The sequence below is a fragment of the Gorilla gorilla genome, chromosome X (assembly GCF_029281585.2).
Source record: "Gorilla gorilla gorilla isolate KB3781 chromosome X, NHGRI_mGorGor1-v2.1_pri, whole genome shotgun sequence".
In the NCBI taxonomy this organism is placed as follows: domain Eukaryota; kingdom Metazoa; phylum Chordata; class Mammalia; order Primates; family Hominidae; genus Gorilla; species Gorilla gorilla.
The window spans coordinates 96,245,721-96,269,027 of NC_073247.2; the positions used below are offsets into that span (position 1 = coordinate 96,245,721).

Here is a 23,307-nt window from a genome sequence, read left to right on the forward strand (position 1 = left end):
CATTCTTGAAAGAAATTTGAACAGATGTAATTGAAAAATCATAACACATTCATGGATCAGAAAACATAATATGAAGTATTAATGCATGCTATGACATGAATGAACCTTAAAAACATCATACTAATTGAAAGAAGCCAGTCTCAAATGGCCCATATTATATGACTCCATTTATATGAAAATGCAGAAAAGATAAATCCATAGAGATAGAAAGATTAGTGGTTGCTTGCTTAGTGCCAGGATAGGGGATGCCGTGTGCTGATGGGTATGGGGTTCATTTTTGAGGTGATTAAATGTTCAAAAATTAGACTGCGGTGCTGCTTGAACAACTTTGTGAATATATTAGAAACCACTGAATTCACACTTTTAATGTGTGAATTTTATATTATGTAATATATGTCTTAATCAAATTATTTAAAAGTGATCCCTGCTAACTCTACCCACTCAACACAGATTACAATTACTTTTTAAAAAACTTGAATATTTTCTTGAGAGTCATTTTGACCAAGTCACTCAATCTTACTGGCTCTCATTTTCCTCAGGTAAAATAACATTTGAGTTGGTTTAAATGCCACGATATTTAAAGTTTCTATTGTTATTAAACTTTCGTTTCTTTTTAACAAAAGCACTAAAGTCCACAAGTAATAAAGAAAGTTGGAAGACATTACCAAGGCACTTTTACTAATAGAAATGTATTGTGCTTATAAAGATTTTTAAAGGAAGTTCACCAAAGTGCTTTACTTCTATTAATTCCAAAGACCTTCTAAAATCCATGAGAAATGGGAATGCAATTAATTATCAAGCCACAATAATAACTGAAATGATAAATGTTGTATTTATGGCGGCTTTCTTCCAAAGTGCCCCAATATCTTCACAAAGATGATCATTAATAAACTTTAATCACAACAGCACCCTTGTGACAAGCAGGCAGTTTGACATAGAGGTAATATGAAAAGTGAATGGCACTTTGGAGGGAGACCAATATGATTGTAATCTGGCTCCATGAGTGAGGTTAGCCTGGAGAGTTTTTGAAATGGAACTTCATTGTTCATAGTATCTTGCTATAGTAACATCCTGCCAGTTCCCTTAATACCACTTCAACCCTTAATATTATATTCCCAAGAGGCTCCTAAAGAGAGCTGATTTTAAGTTCTTAGTATCCTTTAGGATTTTTTCAATTTGTACTCAGTTTTCTAGATAGTTTGATACTATACTATCCTCCAGAAATAGTATCACGGCTTGAAGATAAGTGGTGTAACACGGAAAAGAGGCAGCTATCTCTGTTATATAGTTTCAGGGTGAGAAACTCAAGAGAATCGTTTGTTTTCTTACAGTTTCATAGCAAGAATGTTGACAAAATGGAGAACTACAAACCACTGCTCAAGGAAATAAGAGAGGACACAAATAAATGAAAAAACATTCCATGCTCATGGAAAGGAAGAATCAATATCGTGAAAATGGTCATAGTGCCCAAAGTAATAATGTAGACTCAATGCTATCCCCATCAAGCTACTATCCACTTTCTCCACAGAATTAGAAAAAACTACTTTTAAATTTCATATGGAACCAAAAAAGAGCCTGCATAGCCAAGACAATCCTAAGCAAAAAGAACAAGACTGGAGGCATCACACTACCTGACTTCAAACTACACTACAAGGCTACAGTAACCAAAACAGCATGGTACTGGTACCAAAACAGATATATAGACCAATGGAACAGAACAGAGGCCTCAGAAATAACACCACACATCCACAACCATCTAATCTTTGACAAACTTGACAAAAACAAGAAATGGGGAATGGATTCCCTATTTAATAAATGGTGTTGGGAAACCTGGCTAGCCATATGTAGAAAATTGAAACTGAACCCCTTCCTTACACCTTATACAAAAATTAACTCAAGATGGATTAAAGACTAAAACGTAAGACCTAAAACCATGAAAATCCTAGAACAAAACCTAGGCAATACCATTCAGGACATAGGTATGAGCAAAGACTTCATGACTAAAACACCAGAAGCAATGGCAACAAAAGCCAAAATTGACAAATGGCATCTAATTAAACTAAAGACCTTCTGCACAGCAAAAGAAACTATCATCAGAGTGAACAGGCAACCTACAGAATGGGAGAAAATTTTTGCAATCTACCCACCTGACAAAGGGCTAATATCCAGAATCTACAAAGAACTTAAACATATTTACAAGAAAAAAACAACCCCATCAAAAAGTGGGCAAAGGACATGAACAGGCACTTGTCAAAAGAAGACATTTATGCAGCCAACAAACATATGAAAAAAAGCTCATCATCACTAGTCATTAGAGAAATGCAAATCAAAACCACAATGAGATAACATCTCATGCCAGTTAGAATGGTAATCATTAAAAAGTCAGGAAACAACAAATGCTGGAGAGGATGTGGAGAAATAGGAATGCTTTTACACTGTTGGTGGGAATGTAAATTAGTTCAACCATTGTGGAAGACAGTGTGGCAAATCCTCAAGGATCTAGAACCAGATATACCATTTGAGCTAGCAATCCCATTACTGGTATATACCCAAAGGATTATAAATCATTCTACTATAAAGACACATGCACACATATGTTTATTGCAGCACTATTGACAATAACAAAGGCTTGGAACCAATTCAAATGCCCATCAATGATAAACTGGATAAATAAAATGTGGCACATATGCACCATGGAATACTATGCAGCCATCAAAAAGGATAAGTTTATGTCCTTTGCAGGAGCATGGATGAAGTTGGAAACCATCATTCTCAGCAAACTAACACAAGAACAGAAAACCAAACACTGCATGTTCTCACTCTTAAGTGGGAGGTGTACAATGAGAACACAGGGACACAGGGAGAGGAACATCACACACTGGGGCCCGTTGGGGGGCGGGTGCCTAGGGGAGGGATAGCATTAGGAGAAATACCTAACGTAGATGATGGGTTGATGGGTGCAGCAAACTACTATGGCAGATGTATACCTATGTAACAAACCTGCACGTTCTGCACATGTACCCCAGAACTTAAAGTATAATAATAATAGAAAGTTGACAAAATGACCACAGATTCTAAGCTCTGATCCAAGAGTGTTGGTGATAGAGCTTCAGCAACACCTTGGAGGGTAAAACTCCATGGATTCCACTTCCCCAGGCTGCCTTGATTTTCCAAATATGAACTAACTAAAAAGAAATGTTGAGGTAAAGTGATTCCCCAGGGCTTCTCCACCATATTCTCTCAAGTCAGGTTGGCTTACACAGGTCTGATATAGTATAACAATGGGCTTTTAATAGTTGTAATGAAGGTGATAACTTACTTCCAGTCTTCTTTAGCCAGTACTACAAGTTTTCTTTCTGTTAACTTGTGATAATTGTGGTCTGTGCAAAATTTTACTTGAAATTGGAACATAAATGAAGCATAGACTAGCAGAGTTTCATTAACTTTCCAACTATGAGTTCATATGTATAAGAAGTTTATGTGCCAGGAAAAGTACAAAGAGCCTTGCATAGATTTCTTTTTCATTTCCTGTCACAAGATTCCTGTGAAGTAGGAATTAGTACCCACATTAAAAAAATAAAGAGACTGTTACACAAAGAGGATAAGCCACTGGCTATACCTTCTTATCTGTTCACAAGTAGAAAGTGGCAGAGCTTGAATTTGAATCCAGGTCTGTCCATGCTCTAAGCCTATACTCTAAATTGTTAGGTCAGGTTGCCTTTCTTTTAAGAAGATTATCATTCATACGACAGTTGCTAAATTTTGTTGCAATAAATAAAATAAAAGCAGGTTCTTTTATTTTAAAAAATTGTTTCTTTAAAAGTTCTGTCAGAAAAAATAGAGACTGTGTAAAGGTAAAATCACAGGTTAAATTATCCTTTAGGGAGTGGTGGGTTTAAAAAAAAATGTAAATTAAACCTTGCATTCTCAGGTTTCCCAGTAAGTCAAATACAGTTGAAATAGTTATGCTGTATGGTAAAGCAGAAAATATGATAAATAATAAATTGCTGAGTTGGAATTCTGGTTCTGTCATTTACTAGCTATGTAATCCTAGGCAAGCAATTGAAATATGGATAAAATGCCTATCTGTCCAGATCATCATGAAGATTAAATGAGATTGGTTATATAAAGTGACCAAAGGTCCCGGCATATGGTCAGCCCTCAACAAATGGTAAGTGTTATTGTTACTACTATTATTAAGAACAACACTGAAGGGGTAAAGAAGTACAAAAGAGTAGGTGAATGAAGGAGGGGTGTGTAAAGGATCTTAATGGTATGATTCAATGTTGCTCTAAGCATGCTTCTTTAAAGGGCACACACATAAAAATGAGCCAATTATCAATAAAGAATGACTGTTAATGATGATGATGGAGTTCTTGTGTTATGGCCAGATGACAGAGGGATGCTTCCTATACTGTATTATTGCTTTTCATTTTCAAGCAGGGAGCTGTAAGATGGAGGGAGCTAAAAGATGGTTCCTTAAACTGGTTCAGAACAGCCTGGAAGCATCTTAAATCCAGACAAATCTTAAGTATTGTGGTTGAAAAGATAGGAAGTGCTAGGCTGGGCCAGTGGCTCACCCCTGTAATCCCAGCACTTTGGGAGGCTGAGGTGGGCGGATCATCTGAGGTGAGGAGTTCAAGACCAGCCTGGTCAACATGGTGAAACCCCATCTCTACTAAAAATACAAAAATTAGCTAGGCGTGGTGGTACGCGCCTGTAGTCCCAGCTACTCGGGAGGCTGAGGTGGGAGAATCGCTTGAACCAGGGAGCGGAGGTTGCAGTGAGCCAAGATCACGTCACTGCACTCCAGCCTGGGTGACAGAGCGAGACTCCGTCTAAAAAAAAAAAAAAAAGGAAAAGAAAAGAAAAGATAAGAAGTTCTAGCCAGTAGTAAGGAAAAATGGCAACCATCCAAGCTCTGCTATTCAAATTCTCTAAAGCAGATTTTTCAGAGGGAGTTATCTATAGGATAAGAGATGTTCTGAGGTAGGCTTATACCTCACTGTTAATGTGATTATTTGAAGCATACCTGAACAATTGAATATATGAAACAGTAAATAAATAACAACTATTTTAAGCACAGGTCTAAAATTGCAATAATTCTTACTCTGAATATGTCTTTTCCCTATAAACATTTTTAAATGACTATTTGACTACTCTCTCACTTAATGTTTTAATAAAGCATTTACATTTATAAAAAGCAGTTGGCTGAGTTACCATAGCCTCTGACTTATCAGCCATCAGCACCTAAAGAAATTATTGACTTGCCTGGTTATGTACCAGGGAAGCCACCACTCATCTATTGACAGCTCCCCAAAATGCAACTGAAAACCATTATAGGAATAATCTATGTTCAAGAGCATGAGCCCGACCAATTTAACCCTATTTTAGTAATGGGAAATTCCATGCTACCCATTAAGCTCTTATTTCCAGAACAAAATCATCTTAAATGCAGGAAAAGACTGCCATGTTATAAAAATGACTATATTCCATGAAAACAAGACCTCATCATTTAAAAACAGGAGAAACAAAGCACAAGATTCTTCAAGGAGTTAACCCCAAACCACCACTTTGAAGCAAAAATCTCACATTACTTCAATATATGAGTTAAGTGATCCAGGTCCCAAATCTAACTGGATACACACACATTTTTTAAAACCTATATAAAATAAATTTACACATTACCTGGTAATTGTTTTGGTTTTGTGATAATCTCAATTGGTTTGATGATGCAAAATGAGGAGAAAAATTACTCCGTAATGGATTAGTATTACTGTACATTGTACTAGATGCTGTATGTAATGAGGTCCGTGGTGTCAAATGGTAGTTTCTGTTTTGATACAGTACATTGTCTGACATATCTCTAATATTCACCATTTGTGAATTTGGCATATTTCTTCCTGGTCCGGGCAAGGTTGTACTTTGGTTCTCAGCTCGAAGGGAATTGCCACTTTCATAAAATCTCGAATAGCTTGGTGTCTGTGCTCTCATCGATGCCAGCTCTTCCTCTCTGGCATATTCATCCTCAGCATCTCCAGTCTCCATTGCAATGGACAAACAATTTCCTTCTGCTGAGCTAGGCTTCTGTGGGGCATTTCCTCCCAGAATTCTCTGGGGGTAATCGCTAACTGCCAATGAAAACACTTCACGGATTTCCAAGTTTTGTGTTCTACAGTAAGGGTCTCTAATAGTTGGCTTTTGCCCATATAAGTTATGTAATGCTGGACCTGTGTGTTCAGGCTTATATGACCTTTGAATCCCAACTGGTTCAATTTTACAAGGTCGGTGGCACACAGAAGGCTTTTGAGGTACTGTCATTTCAGAAGCTTGTACTGAAGAGTTTCCATAGTTTTTCTTTGTGTGATTGAATACTGAGTTTCCAGCATTTAGCACACTTGTCTGTCTTGACAAAATAATTGTTTTTTCACCTAGGAGTAGGGAAGCATTTTTACAGTGTGCTACTTGTCTTTGAACAGGAATGTGTAACTGAAACTCAGTATCATTTTTAGTGGCTGTTTTCTGAATAGGGATTTTATGTGCTTCTGTAATTTGTGTGTCTGTATGTTTGTTTGTTCCTTGCCTACTTGATGAACTGGCTGGACTGTATATACCAGTTACAATGACATCATTATTGGCAGATGTCCAAGAAGACTGCTGGCTTGAGGGTCGAGCAATATTAACCACATTTCTGACTGTAACGTCTGGAGCTGACAAAGAGGTTCCTGTTGTTGCTGTTCCAGATTCAGAGTTCTTACTACTCATCTTTCTTCTCTTATTGCCAACCCACGTCTGGAAGGATAAAACATGGTATTATGAAAAAAAATTAAAAACAAACCAAGAAAAAACAAATTTTACATGATACATTATATTTTCATTTGTCTTGGAACCAAGGTGTACATAAAGGTAAAAGAAAAAGGTAAAATAACAGAAAAACTGACTAAAGTACAAAGGTAAAAGATGATCAGGGACTCACATTTAATAAATACCTTCAAACTTTGAGAACAGAGTGTATTATTGTTTCTCTCCTCATAACCCATCCAACTAATATGTATCAAGAAACCTAAAAATGTTTATACACTTTGACATAGTAAATACATTTATGGTAATTTATCCTAAAAGTAACCTACAAATGTAGATAAAGTTTATATGCAATGATGTTCATCATATATTTATTTATAATACTGAAAAATTAAAAACATACTAAAGGTAGGCTATTTAATGGCATTAAGAAATGCTCATAGTATTGTTAAACAAATACACATTTGCAATCTTTAGACTCATCAACTTCCATTTTATAAATATATCATAACTTGCTTAATTTCATACTATCAGATTATTTATAGTATTTTTTGAAATATTCTTTCTTATATGTTACATTGCCATATACCTCATCGTAGATGCATCTTTGTACTGCTGCTCTATTAGAATGCAATACTAAAAGAAAAATTGCTAGGCTCTAATATTTTCCAAGTGCCCTCCAATGTATGAGTTCTGGTTTCCTCACACCCTCACCAAGAGTTTGCCTTATCTTTTTGTAGTCTTTACTAGTCCAGGAGTTAATAAAAAGTGTATAATTGCTGCTTTGACATGAATTTCTGTGGTTACAATATTACTTTCATAGAATTGCCTATCCATTACCTTTACCTATTTTTATATTGAGGTGTTTACCTTTTTAAATTGATTTGTATGCAAGAGTAATTTTCTACTAAAGTAAATAATAATTCTTTGTTACAAGCTGCAATTGTTTGTTTTCAGTTTGTCACTAATCTATGGTAGTTATTGTCTTCTTTACATTTTTCTCAACTTACCAAATTTTATACAATAAATATATATTTTGTAAACAGAATAAGATTATTAATAAAAATAATACTAGTGGTTGGTGTTTAGGATTTAATTACAAAATACATATTTTAATGTATGTAATTTATTATAATTAGTATTATTTTTCTGAGTCATGGATCTTCTTAAATTATACAATAGGAAATATATTCTATAATGTGATTACTAAACTTTATAATAATTCCAAAATGCATACCGTATTATAAACACCAAAGCACATTAATCTATTAAGAATTAAACAGGCCATGCACAGTGGCTCATGCCTGTAACTCCAGCGCTTTGGGAAGCCAAGGCAGGAGGATCGCTTGAGGCCAACATTTTGAGACCAGCATGGGCAATATAGTGGGACTCAGTCTCCACCGAATGTTTTCCTAAAAAATGAATTAAAATAAATGAAAAATGAAAACATTAAATGAACTAGCCTTGAACAAACAACAGTTCAGAGTATATTTGTTTAACTTTTGTATGGATGTGTTTTTGAAGACCACATAAATTGTCCAATTTTCAATGTTTACTGTACATCTTATACAATTTATAATTATATACATTAGTGTTGCTGTAATTCTGTAAATAAAAGCTAATATGTATTGAATCCCCATTATGTGTTCTCTCAATAGATAGATAGATACGTAGATGATAGATAGATAGATAGATAGATAGATAGATAGATAGATAGATAGATTTTCATTTGTCTTGGAACCAAGGTGTACATACAGGTAAAAGAAAAAAATTAAAAAAACTAAAGTATAAAGGATCTCTAATAAATCTATAAAGGATCTATAATAAAGGATCTATAATAGATCTATCGATATAGAGTATTATTATTTTATATATAAAATATATATATATATAAAACCTCCTTTGGTAGGTGTTATTTTTCTAATTGTGTAAATGAAGAAACTGAGTTTCAGAAATAATAAATAGCTTGTGGAAGGGTATTCTGGGGGCAAGTGAGAGAGCAAAGATTCCTTCAATTCTACCTCACCTGAAAGCACATTAAACCTTCCACTACCCTACATGTAGTGGTTAGAAACTCCTGAAAATAGTCATTTCTATTGGCCATTTTATTTTTATAATTACTGTTTCTCCCATAAAGAAAATGTTCCACAAACTGTAGTGTTCCACTTTACTTCACATGAGGCAGCGAGAATTTTAAACTCACTCTGACTTTCATGAAACAGCAGGAGTGAGAATGACAAGCAGAAAGATGTATGAATATAAATGTCACAGGAGACAGGGAGAAAAACTAAAAGGTTTTAAATTATATACTAGAGAAATACTTAAAACTAAAATGTTAAAAGTTGAATTTTACAAATATTCAAAATAAGTTGCCACATTATGGCTTTTTAAGTAAAATTAATCTGTGAGAAGCATAACATATTTGTATGTAATCTTTACAAAAATATATAAGCATTACATTTAAAAAAATTAATGGGAAAGCACAGTAAAATTATAAAATTTGAATTCAAGAACTATGACATCTGGAGGGCAGCTCTGGGCCACTTAAAAAAAAAACACACAACATAACCTACTGTGTTCTCTTCACACAATGTCTACCTTAACTCAGGAAGTTTAAGAGTGATTTTAGTGCATTGCAAATTTATGGCTTACTTATAAAGTTGTATAGTTTATGCATACATATGCATAATATATATAGTTTCTTATATAGCTTGATAGATATTTATATAATGTACCCATCAAAAAGTAAAATGCAGTAGAATAATATCCATTTACATAAGAAATAGCTATATAGCAACCTAGCAACCTCCCTTGTCCGGAACACAACCAACATAGATGTCACAAGATCCATGTACTTCACTGCAACACCTAACCTTAAAACCCACTTTCGCTAATCAACAACAAATTAGAAATTACAAAATACGAGGGATATTAGTGATAGAGGTTTGTGTTGGCAGGCACCCCAACAGTAGCAAAACTAAAATTGTTCACTAAACATTGCTCACTAAAGGGAGAAGAGAAGGCACACAAAACAGAAGCAATGGGAGAAATTACTAAATAGCAGTCTGGGGTCCTTTAAGGAAAAAAATAATTCCATATACCTTACCAAGTTGTGAGTATTATTATTTTATGGCACAGTATAATAATTGATTTCCATAGTGAAAACCCTGAGTCAAAAAGTAAGGGTTCAATTGTTTTCCACATTCTCAATTGAAGAAAGTAGGAAAGTATATAAATAGGAAAGTATGTAATAAATATTTCCATTTAAAATGAAAATAAAGAAATCACATTGCCTGAGGCTTCCCAAAAGCTGAATTAAATTTTACTAAAATTTGTTCAGTTATTATCAATTATTATCAAAATATACCAAAGCTTATAAGATGTAAATGATTCTCATTTACATTACATCTTATAAGATGGGTCAAATGAAATTGATATGATGAGAATTTGGGGTTAGGAACTAATAAAGTGATATTCATAGGAAAAAAAGAAAGAAAAGTAATTCGGGTCATTAATCCTTAGTGTCCATAAATTTGTGTTTCAGTTCTTTCTTAGAAATTCACTGTCTCTAAACTTCTTTCCCTTTTTTTATATCTCCTTCTTTGTTTTCTTGTTTTTTTTACACCGGTATATTTATTTTTGCTTGATGTTTTAACTTTTTAAGTTTTCTTTACATTGGGATCAAGTTCTTAATACAGTGGGACTTAACGATTTTTTTAAAAGAAAAATGCAATGAATACTATATTAATAAAAATAAAGAGCTCTTTCAAGTAGAACATATAACTCTAGCAAAGTATCTGGGGAGGGGGGTGGGGTGTAGAGTGATGAGTCTACAGAAAAATTCCTTTTGCCCTTTAACTGGAAAACCCATCAAAATTGTGTTGGGACTTAGATAAAGAAGACTGAATTTCTGTACAATTTACACTGGAATGGAGGGAATGAATCCATTTTTTACACTTTCTTGTAACGTGTAACATTTTACTGATAATCTACATTCTAAGAAATTATATATTTCATTCCCATTGTTTGTTTTAGATTTTCACACCATTTTGAGCATAAATATAAATATCTGTATTTCAACACTCTCAATATTCAATCACAATCAAGTAAGTTATGAGAAGTTTGCAATAACACATCGGAAATATGAAAGATTTCACAATATGAAAGATTTTCACAATGCAGCTGCCTGGCAAGCGTTTTCATTTTAAGGTAATGACAAGATAAAAGAAAAAAAAAAAGCAGAGGAAATTACTGCAGGAAAAAAAAAGTAGCACTTACTAAATGCAGTCTCATCAACCCATTTTATATTACATTTTCTAATACAATTAGACATTTTCCTCTGTGGCTTAGTAAAGATATTTAAAATAAGCCATTTAGAGCTGTTAATAGGAGATATTTCTGGTTCTTAAACAAATCTGAGTATGATGATTGGTCTCAGCAAATAAGAAACAGATATCCTGAGCCGGGCGCGGTGGCTCACGCCTGTGATCCCAACACTTTGGGAGGCTGAGGCGGGCAGATCATCTGAGGTCAGGAGTTCGAGACCAACCTGTCCAACATGGCGAAACCCCGTCTTTACTAAAAATACAAAGAATTAGCCGGGCGTGGTGGTGGGCACCTGTAATTCCAGCTACTCGGGAGGCTGAGGCAGGAGAATCGCTTGAACCTGGGAGAGGGAGGTTGCAGTGAGCTGAGATCGGGCCACTGCACTTCAGCCTGGGCGACAAGAGCGAAACTCCGTTTCAAAAAAAAGAAAAAAATAAAAGAAACAGATATCCTGGATATTTTTGTCTAGAATTGGTGGTACAATTCCCTATTTGAAGGCGAATAAATCTTTTAGTCTTTAAGAAACACATATTCTGAATGATTATTCTTATTAAAATATATTTATCTTTAGGGTCTTTGAAGGTACATCGAAAGCAAAATAAACTTAAGAACAGACATCCTTTCTCTTTCCTAAATTAGCCTAATGAATGCCAAGCAGGAGAAAGTTGCTAATCTTTCAATCACTAAGGTTTCACACTAAGAGGATTTGTAACATTTTCAAACAGACGTAAAAGGTCCTATGCATTCAATAAAATCCGTGACCAGTTCTGTTAGATTTATCTCTTGCCTCCTCTCAATCACCTTCTCGTTACCTTTCAAGAATGTAGCAGCTCTGATTTTTACTGCTGAATAACTATGATTGTGATAAAGAAAAATTTATTCTCTTAGGAGTCCTTGTCCCTTACTTGCTAACCCATTAAAATGCACGCATTTTATTTAGAAAGAGAAAGTATTTATAAAGCAGACCAAATGCCTGATGAAAAGTTCAGATACAATGAAAAATATGTCACATATAGTATTCACTTGGTAAATGCCTGTTTTACTGATATCATTTTTGGGGATTACATCTACATTAATTTGGGGTTTAAAGAGCATAAGATCCACAATGAATATTAAATGTACTTATTAGTTTAAAAAGCTAAGATTTTAAAAAGATGTTTACACTGCAAGGATTTCTGTGTGTTCAAGGTATTTATAGAAACAAATACATACTAAATGATTAGCCCTATTTATTTTTAAAATAGTATTGTTATACCAGGGAAGTGAAGCTGTTTATAAAATTAGTGACTTCATACCCTGAATATTTTTTCTCATATTAAGCAAATATCACTTGTAATAAGAAGCTTTAAATTTGAGTGTAAGACCTCAATACTTACCCTGACTACACTGAAGTCCAGCTTAGTCTCCTGTGCACACTGTAATATGAGCTGAAAGCAATTTTTACTTTGATTTGTCATTCCATTTTCATAATAACGCTGTAAAATCCTTTGTTGTTCTACAGTAAATACAGAACGTAGATTCATCTAAAAATAAAAGAAGATACTCTGAAAATTGGAATAAAAATTTGGTATGTGTAGAATTTGTACACCTGTTTTCTTTTAATACAATTTCAGTGCTTCCAAGCTGTAAACTTCTGTAAGTGAATTAATCCCCAGTAGTGGGCAATAATTTGTGTGCTAAAGGGAGACAGCTTCTCAATGAAAAATATGCATAGTGCAAACACTTATTGAATTTGTTCAGATAATGTACCAACTTTAAAGAAAAAAAGACAGGAAATAAAAAAGAGGAAAGTCCTTATCTGGTTAGTGTTAATACATGGGAAAAAAAGATAATTTCATTGAAATAAATATTTATGGCTAGTAAAGTCAGAGATGGTGGTAGCCATACGTGATCAATTATCAACAGGGACACTCACTGTTCTTTGTCAAGCAAGGCATCTGGCATATGTCTTATAGCCAGAAGCTGTGCTCTGGAACAAAAGGGTGCGTTTATTTTTCATCTTGGATAAAGGGATTCTTTTATATATTAAAACAAAACCTCTTTAGAGCTTAAATATAAACATGAAGGTTTAGTGACTGTGAACATTTCTGTGCTTTAGGGAATACTAACCAAAATAATTATTTTAATAAACATAGCATATACATAAAAATTTAAAATTATGTACATTTTACTAAAAATAAACCATGTTAAAACTATGTACCTTTCAATTAAATTGACACCATCACAATTTGACAAGATAAGTTAAAAAAATGCTTTATATTTTCTGCCAGTAGACAAAATGTTTAATATTAAGGGTATACAACTCTGTGAATTTAAAGAATAAAGGTCAGGTCAAACTCTTCTTTAAAAATGATAAATTCTAGTAGTGCATTTCATAAAGAATCGTTGTGATTAGATTAAGTCAATTTTGGGTTCTTGTTAAAAGCTGTCACACTAAACTTGTTAATCCCAAAAGTTGACAGAAAAAAAATACCACATCTTTTCCAAGAAAAGTGTCTCCTCAAAATTAAGAAAACAGCAACACATTAGTTGGGCATGGTGGTGTGAGCCTGTGGTCCCTGCTACTTGGGAGGCTGAGGTAGGAGGATTGCTTGAGCCCCAGATGTGGAGGTTGCAGCGAGCTGAAACCACACCACTGGACTCCAGCCTGGGTGACAAAAAGAAACTCTGTCTCAAAAAAAAAAAAGAGGAAAGAAAAGAAAGGAAGGAAGGAAGCAAGGAAGGAAGGAAGGGGAAAAGAAAAGAAAAAAGAAAAGAAAAGAAAAAAGAAAAGAGCAACAACGAAACTCTTCAAGCCAAACCAGACAGAAATTTTTCCAGCATACTGTGTATGGAAATAACCAAGTACATTGACATGGAAATAACTTATCTTTCTCTGAATACTTTAAAAAATAAAGCTCTCTATTAAGGAAAGTAAGCAGTCATCCAGTCATCCAGTGCAATCTGTACACCTGAGTTTCTTTCTTGCCCGCACAAGCATCTATCTCATCTATCTCCTATCTAATGTTAAGAGATCTGATGAGAGAAAATCAGATGTAGGCGAGCACCAGGAAAGATGAGAGTAAAGTTTCTCCCTGAAACATCTGAAGCAAAGACTTCTACCGACTTTCTGAAGGGGATCTCATTCAAGTGCACTAATGTGTGATCCTAAACCGAACGAAATTTTCAAGGATGCGTGGGCAAGTGAGGAGGAACAATATCCATTAAAGCAATTTTTTTTTTACTATCATGGCTGCCAGATTTCAGAGCCGTTTGGGGTTTCTTTTCCTAAATGGTTCAGCCGCAGTCAGGAGAAGAGCCAGAAGATGGAGGTCAAATACCTGAAATATTTCATCTGGTATGGATTTAGAAGCAAGGTACTTTGAAATGGGTTCTGAGGACAATGGTATACTTCAAATCATTAATGTACAATCAGAGCTCTGATCCTCCTCTGCAGGGCTGTACCTACTGCAAAAAGCCTAAAGTACAAGATGTGAGTGATCACCAAGTGTGGTAATATCTGCCCTATGTTTTCCCATTAGCTGGCTTCAACTGTTACATTTATCTAAGTGTGATATCAACCTACAAAACACACCAGGTCCTTCCCCATTGATACCAGTAGTCAAATAAAGATGACTGAGTACTAAACAGATTTCTGGATACTGCAACTCTGACAATAGACAATGCAGGGACCTTTTAGTTTTCCCTTTAAATTCAGTAATAGCAGCAAGGCCACTTTGCTCTAAAGATCTACTATGTTATAGGAAGTTAATTCTTTACAACAACTAGATAACCCCATTTGAGCAAGATAATTTATCATTATCTTCATCCACCCTAGCAATCTTGGCCTCTGAAGTGGCAAGATATTGAATGACTGCACTGCCAAGTTTCTTAATCATTTGCAACAAAACAATCAAAAATAGAGTTTTTAAAATAATAACTTTTAAAGTTGGGTTTTTATTTATGTGGAAGATAAAATAACAAACCGTCGGTTCCCTGGAAATTGAGGTCTGTTGTGTTGTGGTGGGGATGGTGGCTGAATTAGGGGATTGAGTGCTGAAGTAACAATTTATTTAGTGTTACCCCCAGTATTCCATATTATGCTACCATTCAGCACATGCCCACCCATAGGAATAAGACAACCTCGGTTTATGCTCAGCTTCACTGCTGACAATTTGGTAAACCATTTAATTTCCATGAATATCCATTACCAAGTCTGTAAAATGCTGGACTGTACAAGTCATCTTGTCTACTACTCTGGGTTGATACAAATAAGTTATGATATATGAACTCATTTGTGTTAAGTTGTAAAGCATGTAGTTGTAACATACCTATATTTTTAGCATAACCAGGCTCTTAAGTTTATGTATCATATTCAGATATGGAATTTTTCAGGTTCCACTCAGGTTTAAGATTCAGTATTTTAATGAAGACTCTGAGACATTGAGAAAATATTAAATCATGCTTAGTATGTTCTATTCAAACAAGCTGAACAATGAGTACAATTTTTTAGATTTGTTGCTTTGGAAGTACCTGAAAAATACAGCTTCTAAGAATGTCTGCTTCCTTAGGTGTTCCAGATAGCAAAGGCCATATTTTCACATGGAAACATTTGACATAAATTCCTATATGATGTAACACTGTTCTTATAGATTCGATGCCGTACTTAAAACTAGCTCAATGCCTTACTAATGCCCCAGCTAATTAAAACATTTGAAAAGTACCAAAAAATTTACTTATAAGTATTCATTACTGGAAAACAAGTTATTCTAAATGGGATGACGCATTTGGAGGCTGAGGTAGGAGGATTTTTTGAGACCAGGAATTTGAAACCAGCTTGGGCAGCATGGTGAGACCCCACCTCTACAATTTTTTTTTAATTTTAATTAGTGGGGCATGGTGGCATGTGCCTGTAGTCCTAGCTATTCAGGAGTTTCAGGTGAGAGGGTCTCTTAAACCCAGGAGTTTGAGGTTACAGTGAGCTATGACTGCACCATTGCACTCCAGCCTGAGTGACAGAACAAAACCCTGTCTCTAAATAAATAAGCAAATAAATAGAAATGGGACAAGTCCATAAAATCATCATCAATTCAAATATAACACATTATTTCCAATATTAAAAATGTGCATTTGGAAAAGCCATTGATGTTTTTGTTTACAAAGTGTTGAGCCAAGTTAAACATAACACATTGAATATCTTATTTTGGCCAACATGTCTATATTAATATTGTACTTTTTATCCATTATTATTATTCACTTCTAAACTACATACAGTAAAATTCACTCTTTTTCATGTACAGTTTTATGAGTTAAGAGAAATGTATATAGTCATCAAACCATCACCAAAATCAAGACAGAATAGTTTCATCACTCCCAAAAATTTCCCTTATGCTGCCTCACTAGCAAGCCATCCAGCCACCCCAGCTCCTGGCAACCACTGTTTCTATAATTTTGACTTCCGTAGACTGCCATATAAATGGAATCAACATGTAGACTCTTCAGCCTAGCTTCTATCACTTAGCATAGAGCATTTGAGATAAATCTGTGTTGCTGTGTGTCATCAGTAGTTTGTTCCTTTTTCTTGTAAAGTCGTATTTTATTGTATTAATGTACCACAGTTAATTCATCCACTGAAGGACATTGAATCTGCTTTAAGTTCTTGGCTGTTATGAATAAAGCTGTTAAGAACATTTGTACTCAGGTTTCTGTGTGCAGGTAAGTTTTCATTTCTCTTGAGTAAATACCTGGGAATGAAATTTCTGGGTCGTATGGTAAGTGTATGTTTAATTTAATAAGTTGTTAACCTGTTTTCAAAATTGGCTGTACAAATTCGCATTCTCGAATGCACTGAAAAACATTCAGTGAAAGATGCATTTCTTTCACTTCCTCATCAACATTTATTACAGTCAATTTTTTAAAAATTAGCCATTTCCTAGTTGTGTAATTGAATATTATTGTTGTGGTTTTAATTTGTGTTTCTCTAGAGACAAATGTTGTTGAACATCTTTTTGTATACTTATCTGCCACTTCTTTGTGGAAGTGTTTTACTCAAATATTTGCCATATTTTTTAATTGGGTTGTTTGTTTACTTATTATTGAGTATTGAGGGTTCATTATATATTATGGATACAAACCCTTCATCAGAAATATGATTTCCAATGTTTCTCCACCTGTGGCTTATCTTTTGCTAATTATTTATATCTTGCCTGATTTCTTTTACTAGAGATTTATAGTTTTCAGAAAACAGATCCAGCATATACTCTGTTAAATAAATGCCTATATATTTTCTGTTTTAGGGGGGTTATTACTGTAAATTGTATTTTTTAACATTTCCAATTGTTCATTGCTAGTTTATTAACATACAATTGATCTTGGTACATTGAAGTTGTATTCTGCAACTTTACTAAACCAACTTACTAGTTCCAGGGGATTCAGTTGATTGGTATTTTCTACACAATCATGTTGTCCTCAAACAGGGACAAGTTTATTTCTTGTTTTCTGATATGCATTCCTTTCATTTTTCTATCTTGCCCTAACTGGACTGGCTGGGACATAAAGCATGATGTTTTAATAAGAGCTATGAGAGTAGACATTCTTGCCTTATTCTCAAGTTTGGAGGGAAAGCGTTAAATCTTTCACCATTAAGTATGATGTTCGCTACAGGTTTTTCATACATGCCTCTCACCAGGTTAAAGAAGTTCTCTTTTATGTTTATTAAACTGAGTTCTTCTTCTTATTATTATTATTGTTACCACTAATGGATATTGAATTTTGTTAAATGTTTTTTCTTGCATCTATTGAAATGATTGTATAGTTTTTATTCTTTAATTTTTTGAAATGGTAAATTATGCTGATTGATTTTCAAATGCGAAACCTGCCTTCTATTCCTGGAATAAACCTCACTTGGTAGTGATGTATTATTCTTTTTATATATAATTTGATTAAATTTTTAAATATTTGGTTAAGAATTTTTTAGTCTATTTTTGTGAGGGATATTTGTATGTGGTTTTCTTTTCTTGCAATGTATTTGGTTTTAGTACTAGGGTAATGAGTTAGGAAGTATTTCCTTCATTTATGTATTCTAGAAGAAATCACATGGAATTGCTAATAATTTCATTTAAATCTTTCTTAGAAATCACCAATGAAACCATCTGAACATGGAGTTTTCTTTGTGGGAATGTTTTGAAGTACGAATTACATTTCAGTATTATTCAGATAATCTATTTATTCTTGAGTGAGTTTTGATAGTTTGTGTCTTTCAAGGAATTGCTCCATTTCATCTAAGTTGTTGAACTCAAAGGTATAAGGTTGTTTATTAATAGTTCATTGTTTATTATTATTATTTTACTGTCTGTAGGGCCTGTGGTGATGTACCTTTTTTCTTCTTGGTATTGGTAAATTGTTTGTTCTTCTTTATTTAGCATTTATTTAGTGATCTTTTAAAAGATCACTGTTATTGAAGAACTAGCTTTTAGTTTCATTAGTTTTGTCTATTGTTTTTCCGCCTTCATTTTCATTAATTTCTACTCTCTATTTTTTGTTCAGCAAGTATTTATTGAGTGCCTTCAATGTGCCAGATACAATGTACAGGGGACACAATATTTATCACAGGAGACATGGTGGATCCAGTGCTCATTGTTAGTCTTTTGATGCCACAGATTCCACATCACTGAGAGGTTATGTGGTTTGATTTTGTTCCCCATTCTATTTACCGGATGTATTTATTTTCCTACAGCACTCTATAAACCTCGTTTTCTGCCTTCTGTCAATTTATGAACAAATTGGGGTCTGTTTTCCCTCTCTACAGGTGACTTTTCTCACCTTTTTAAGTGCTGGGACAATTTTTTTTTTTTAATTCTTAAATTTCAGTGACCACCAAATTTAATCTCAAACTTTATTTTTTATCTTTACTTTTTACTTTTAGATTCAGGATGTATATATGAAGGTTTCTTACTTGGGTATATTGGGTGATGCTGGGGTTTGCGCTTCTAGTGAACCCATCACCCAAACAGTGAACATAGTACCCAGTAGGTAGTTTTTCAAATCTTGACTGCCTCCGTCCCTCCCCACTTTTGGAGTAATCAGTGTCTATTGTTTCCATCTTTATGTCCATATGTACCCACTGTTTAGCTTCCACTTATAAATGAAAACGTGTTATTTGACTTTCTTTTTTTATGTTAATTCACTTGGGATAATGGCCTCCAGCTGCATCCATGTTGTTGCAAAGAATATGATTTCATTCTTCTTTATGGCTATGGAGTATTTCATGTTGTATATGTACCACATTTTCTTTGTCTAATCCACTATTGATAGACACTTCGATTGATTCCATGTCTTTGTTATTACGAATAGAGCTGAAATAAATATATGAGTCCAGGTATCTTTTAGATAAAACAATTTTTTTTTCGTTTGGGTAGATACCCAGTAGTGATATTACTGGGTCAAATAATAGTTCTAGTTTTAGTTCTTTGAGAAATCTCCATACTGCTTTTCATAGGGATTGTATTAGTCCATTCTCATACAGCTATAAAGAAACTTTCCAAGACTGGGAACTTATAGAAGAAAGAGGTTTAATTGACTAACAGTTCTGCATGGCTGGGGAGGCTTCAGGAAACTTACAATCATGGCAGAAGGGAAAGCAAACATGTCCATCTTCACATGATGGCAGGAAGGAGAATAATGATAGCCAAGCAAAGTGGAAGCCCCTTATAAAACCATAACATCTCATGAGAACTTACTCATTATCATAAGAATAGCATGGGAGAAACTATCCCCATGAGTCAATTATTTCCCACTGGGTCCCTCCCACAACATGTGGGAATTCTGGGAGATATATTTCAAGTTGAGATTTTGGTGGGGACACAGCCAAACCATATTATTCCGTCTCTGGCCCTTCCCAAATCTCATGTTCTCACATTTCAAAACACAATCATACCCTTCCAAAAATCCTCCAAAGCCTTAATTCATTCCAGGTTTAACCCAAAAGTCCAAGTCCAAAGTCTCATCTGAGACAAGGCAAGTCGCTTCCGCCTATGAGCCTGTAAAATCAAAAGCAAGTTAGTTACTTCCTAGATACAATGGGAGTAATGGGAGTACAGGCACTGGGTAAATACACCATTCTAAATGGGAGAAATTGGCCAAAATAAATGGGCTATAGGCCTCATGCAAGTTCAAAATCCAATAGGGCAGTCATTAAAACTTAAAGTTCCAAAGTGATCTCCTTTGACTCCATGTCCCACATTCAGGTTATGCTGATGCAAGGAGTGGGCATCAAGGGGCTTGGGCAGCTCCAACTTTGTGGCTTTGCAGGGTACAGCCCCCCTCTCAGCTGATTTCACAGACTGATGTTAAGTGTATGTGGCTTTTCCAGGCTCATGGTGCAAGCTGTCAGTGGATCTACCATTCTGGTGTTGAGGACAGTGGCCCTCTTCTCACAGCTCCACTATCTGTGTGGGGGGCTCCAACCCCACATGTCTTTTCCACATTGCCCTAGCAGAGGTTCTCCATGAGGGCTCCACCCATGCAGCAAATGTCTTCAGGGACATCCAGACATTTTCATACATCCTCTGAAATCTAGGTGGAGGTTCCCAAACCTCAATTCTTGACTTATGTGCACCTGCAGGGCCAACACCCTGTGTAAGCCACCAAGGTTTAGGTGGCTTTGCACCTTCTGATGCAATGGCCTGAGCTGTATGTTGGCCCCTTTTAGCCATGGCTGGAATGCAGGGCACCAAGTCCCAACTGTACAAAGTAGCAAGGCCCTGGGCCTGGCCCATGAAACCATTTTTTCTTTGTAGGCCTCTGCACCTCTGATGGGATGGGCTTCCGTGAAGACCTCTGAAATGCCCGGGAGACATTTTCTCCATTGTCTTGGTTTAGCATTTGGCTCCTTGTTACTTATGCAAATTTCTTCAGCTGGCTTGAATTTCTCACCAGAAAATGTAATTTTTCTTTTTCACTGCATCATCAGGCTGTAAATTTTCCAAACTTTTATGCTCTGCTTCCTCTTGAATGCTTTGTCACTTAGAAGTGTCTTGCACCAGATACCCTAAATCATCTCTCTCAAGTTCAAATTTTCACAGATCTTTAGGTAAGGGGCAAAATACCACCAGTCTCTGTAGAGCAAGAGTGACCTATACTCCAGTTTCCAACAAGTTCCTCATCTTCATCTGAGAACACCTCAGCCTGGACTTCATTGTCCATATCACTGTCAACATTTTGGTCAAAGCCATTCAACAAGTCTCTAGGAAGTTCCAAACTTCCTACATCTTTCTGTCTTCTGAGCCCTCCAAGTCTCTAGGAAGTTACAAATTTTCTCACATTTTCCTGTCTTCTTCTAAGCCATCCAAACTGTTCCAACCTCTGCCTGTTACTCAGTTCCAAAGTTGCTTCCACATTTTGGGGTATCCTTATAGCAGTGCCCCATTCCCAGTACCAATTTACTGTATTAGTCTGTTCTCACACTGCTATAAAGAATTGCTTGAGACTGGGTAATTTATTAACGAAAGAGTTTTAAGTGACTCAGTTCCACATGGCTGGGGAGGCCTCAAAACTGACAGTCATGACAGAAGGGGAAGCAAACATGTCCTTCTTCACATGATGGCAAGAAAGAAAAGAATGAGAACCAAGTGAAGAGGGAAGCTCCTTAGAAGACCACCAGATTTTGTGAGAGTTTGCTCACTATCATGAAAATAGCATGAGGGATACCACCCCATGATTCAATTACCTCCCACAGGGTCCCACCCACAACACATGGGGATTATGGGAACTATAATTCAAGATGAGATTTTGGTGGGGACACAGCCAAACTATATCAGAGGTTGAACTAATTTACTTATATTCCTACCAATAGCATGTAAGTGTCTCATTTTCTCCACATTCTCGCCAACATCTGTTATTTTTTGAATTTTTAAAAATAGCCATTTTGACTGGTGTGAAATGGTATCTCATTGTGGTTTTATTTGTATTTCTCTGAAGATCAGTGAAGTTGATCTGATCTTATATTTACTAGTCTCTTCATTTGGCTTTGTTTGGATTTAATTTACTTTTCTTTTCCTAGTTCCTTGAAATGGAAACTTATACTGTTGATCTGGTACCTTTCTTCTCTTCTAAATACAAGCCAGTAATGTTAAATTTAGTTCTAAGTATTGCTTTAGTTACATTCTAAAAATTTTGATAAAGTGTATATTAATTGTCATTCAGTTCAAAATATTTTCCAATTTCTCTTGTTTACTGTTTAATTAAATATTTAGGGCATTTCCAGATATCTTTCTGTTATTAATTTTTAGTGTAATTTTGTTATGATTAGAGAACATACTTTTTATCATTTCAATTCTTTAAAATTTTTTAAAAGTGTGTTTTATGTCCCAGAAAATGATTTCTCTTTGTGAGTGTTCCATGAACACTTGAAAGGAATGTATATTCTGCTGTTGGGTGGTCATTTCTAAAAATGTCAATTAGGTCATGTTGTTTGATAGTATTTTTCAGGTTTTCTATATCCTTATCGACTTCCTCACAACTTTTTCTATCAATTACTAAAAGAAGAATGGTGTAATCTCCATCTATAACTGTGGATTTGTCTATTTTTATTCTCAGTTCTGGAAGTTTTTGCTTTACGTGTTTGTTTGTTTGTAACATAGTCTCACTCCATCACACAGGCTGGAGTGCAGTGGCACAAACTTGGCTCTCTGCAACTTCCATTTCCTGGGTTCAAGCAATTCTCATGCCTCCTGAGTAGCTGGGATTATAGGCATGCATCACCATGCCTGGCTAATTTTTGTATTTTTAGTAGAGACGGGGTTTCACCATGTTGGCCAGGCTGGTCTTGAACTTCTGGCCTCAAGTGATCTGCCCTCCTTGGCCTCCCAAAGTGCTTGGATTACTGGTGTTAGCCACCAGGCCCAGCCAACTTTTTGCTTTATGTATTTTGAAGATCTGTTGTTAGGCACATATACATGTAGTATTGTTATATCTTTTTGGCAAATTGACCCTTTATTCTTTAGTTATGTAATGCCGCTCTTTATTCCTGGTACTAGTCCTTGCTCTGCATTCTACTTTGCCAGACACTAATATATACACTCCAGCTTTGTTTTGATTGCTGTACCATAGTATATCACTTTCCGTATTGTATTTTACCCTATGTCTTTATATATAAAGTGGATTTCTTTTATAAAACATATAGTTTGGTTATTTAATCCAATA

At 35.1% G+C, this 23,307-nt stretch overlaps 1 protein-coding gene across 4 annotated transcripts in view; it reads right to left on the reverse strand.

Moving 5' to 3' along the window:
• The window catches only part of HDX (highly divergent homeobox), a 180,311-nt gene that overhangs the window by 140,500 nt on the left and 16,504 nt on the right, over positions 1-23,307 (reverse strand). For 2 of the 4 annotated variants that reach the window (XM_055375429.2, XM_004064455.5), the window contains exons 2-3: positions 12,504-12,650; positions 5,689-6,792 (exon numbers count right to left, since the gene is read on the reverse strand). In XM_055375429.2, the coding sequence (XP_055231404.1) occupies positions 5,689-6,792; positions 12,504-12,650 (1,251 nt within the window). Of the gene's footprint in view, positions 1-5,688; positions 6,793-8,038; positions 8,214-12,503; positions 12,651-23,307 lie in introns of those variants that run through there. The other 2 variants (XM_063703271.1, XM_063703272.1) reach the window with 2 other exon arrangements.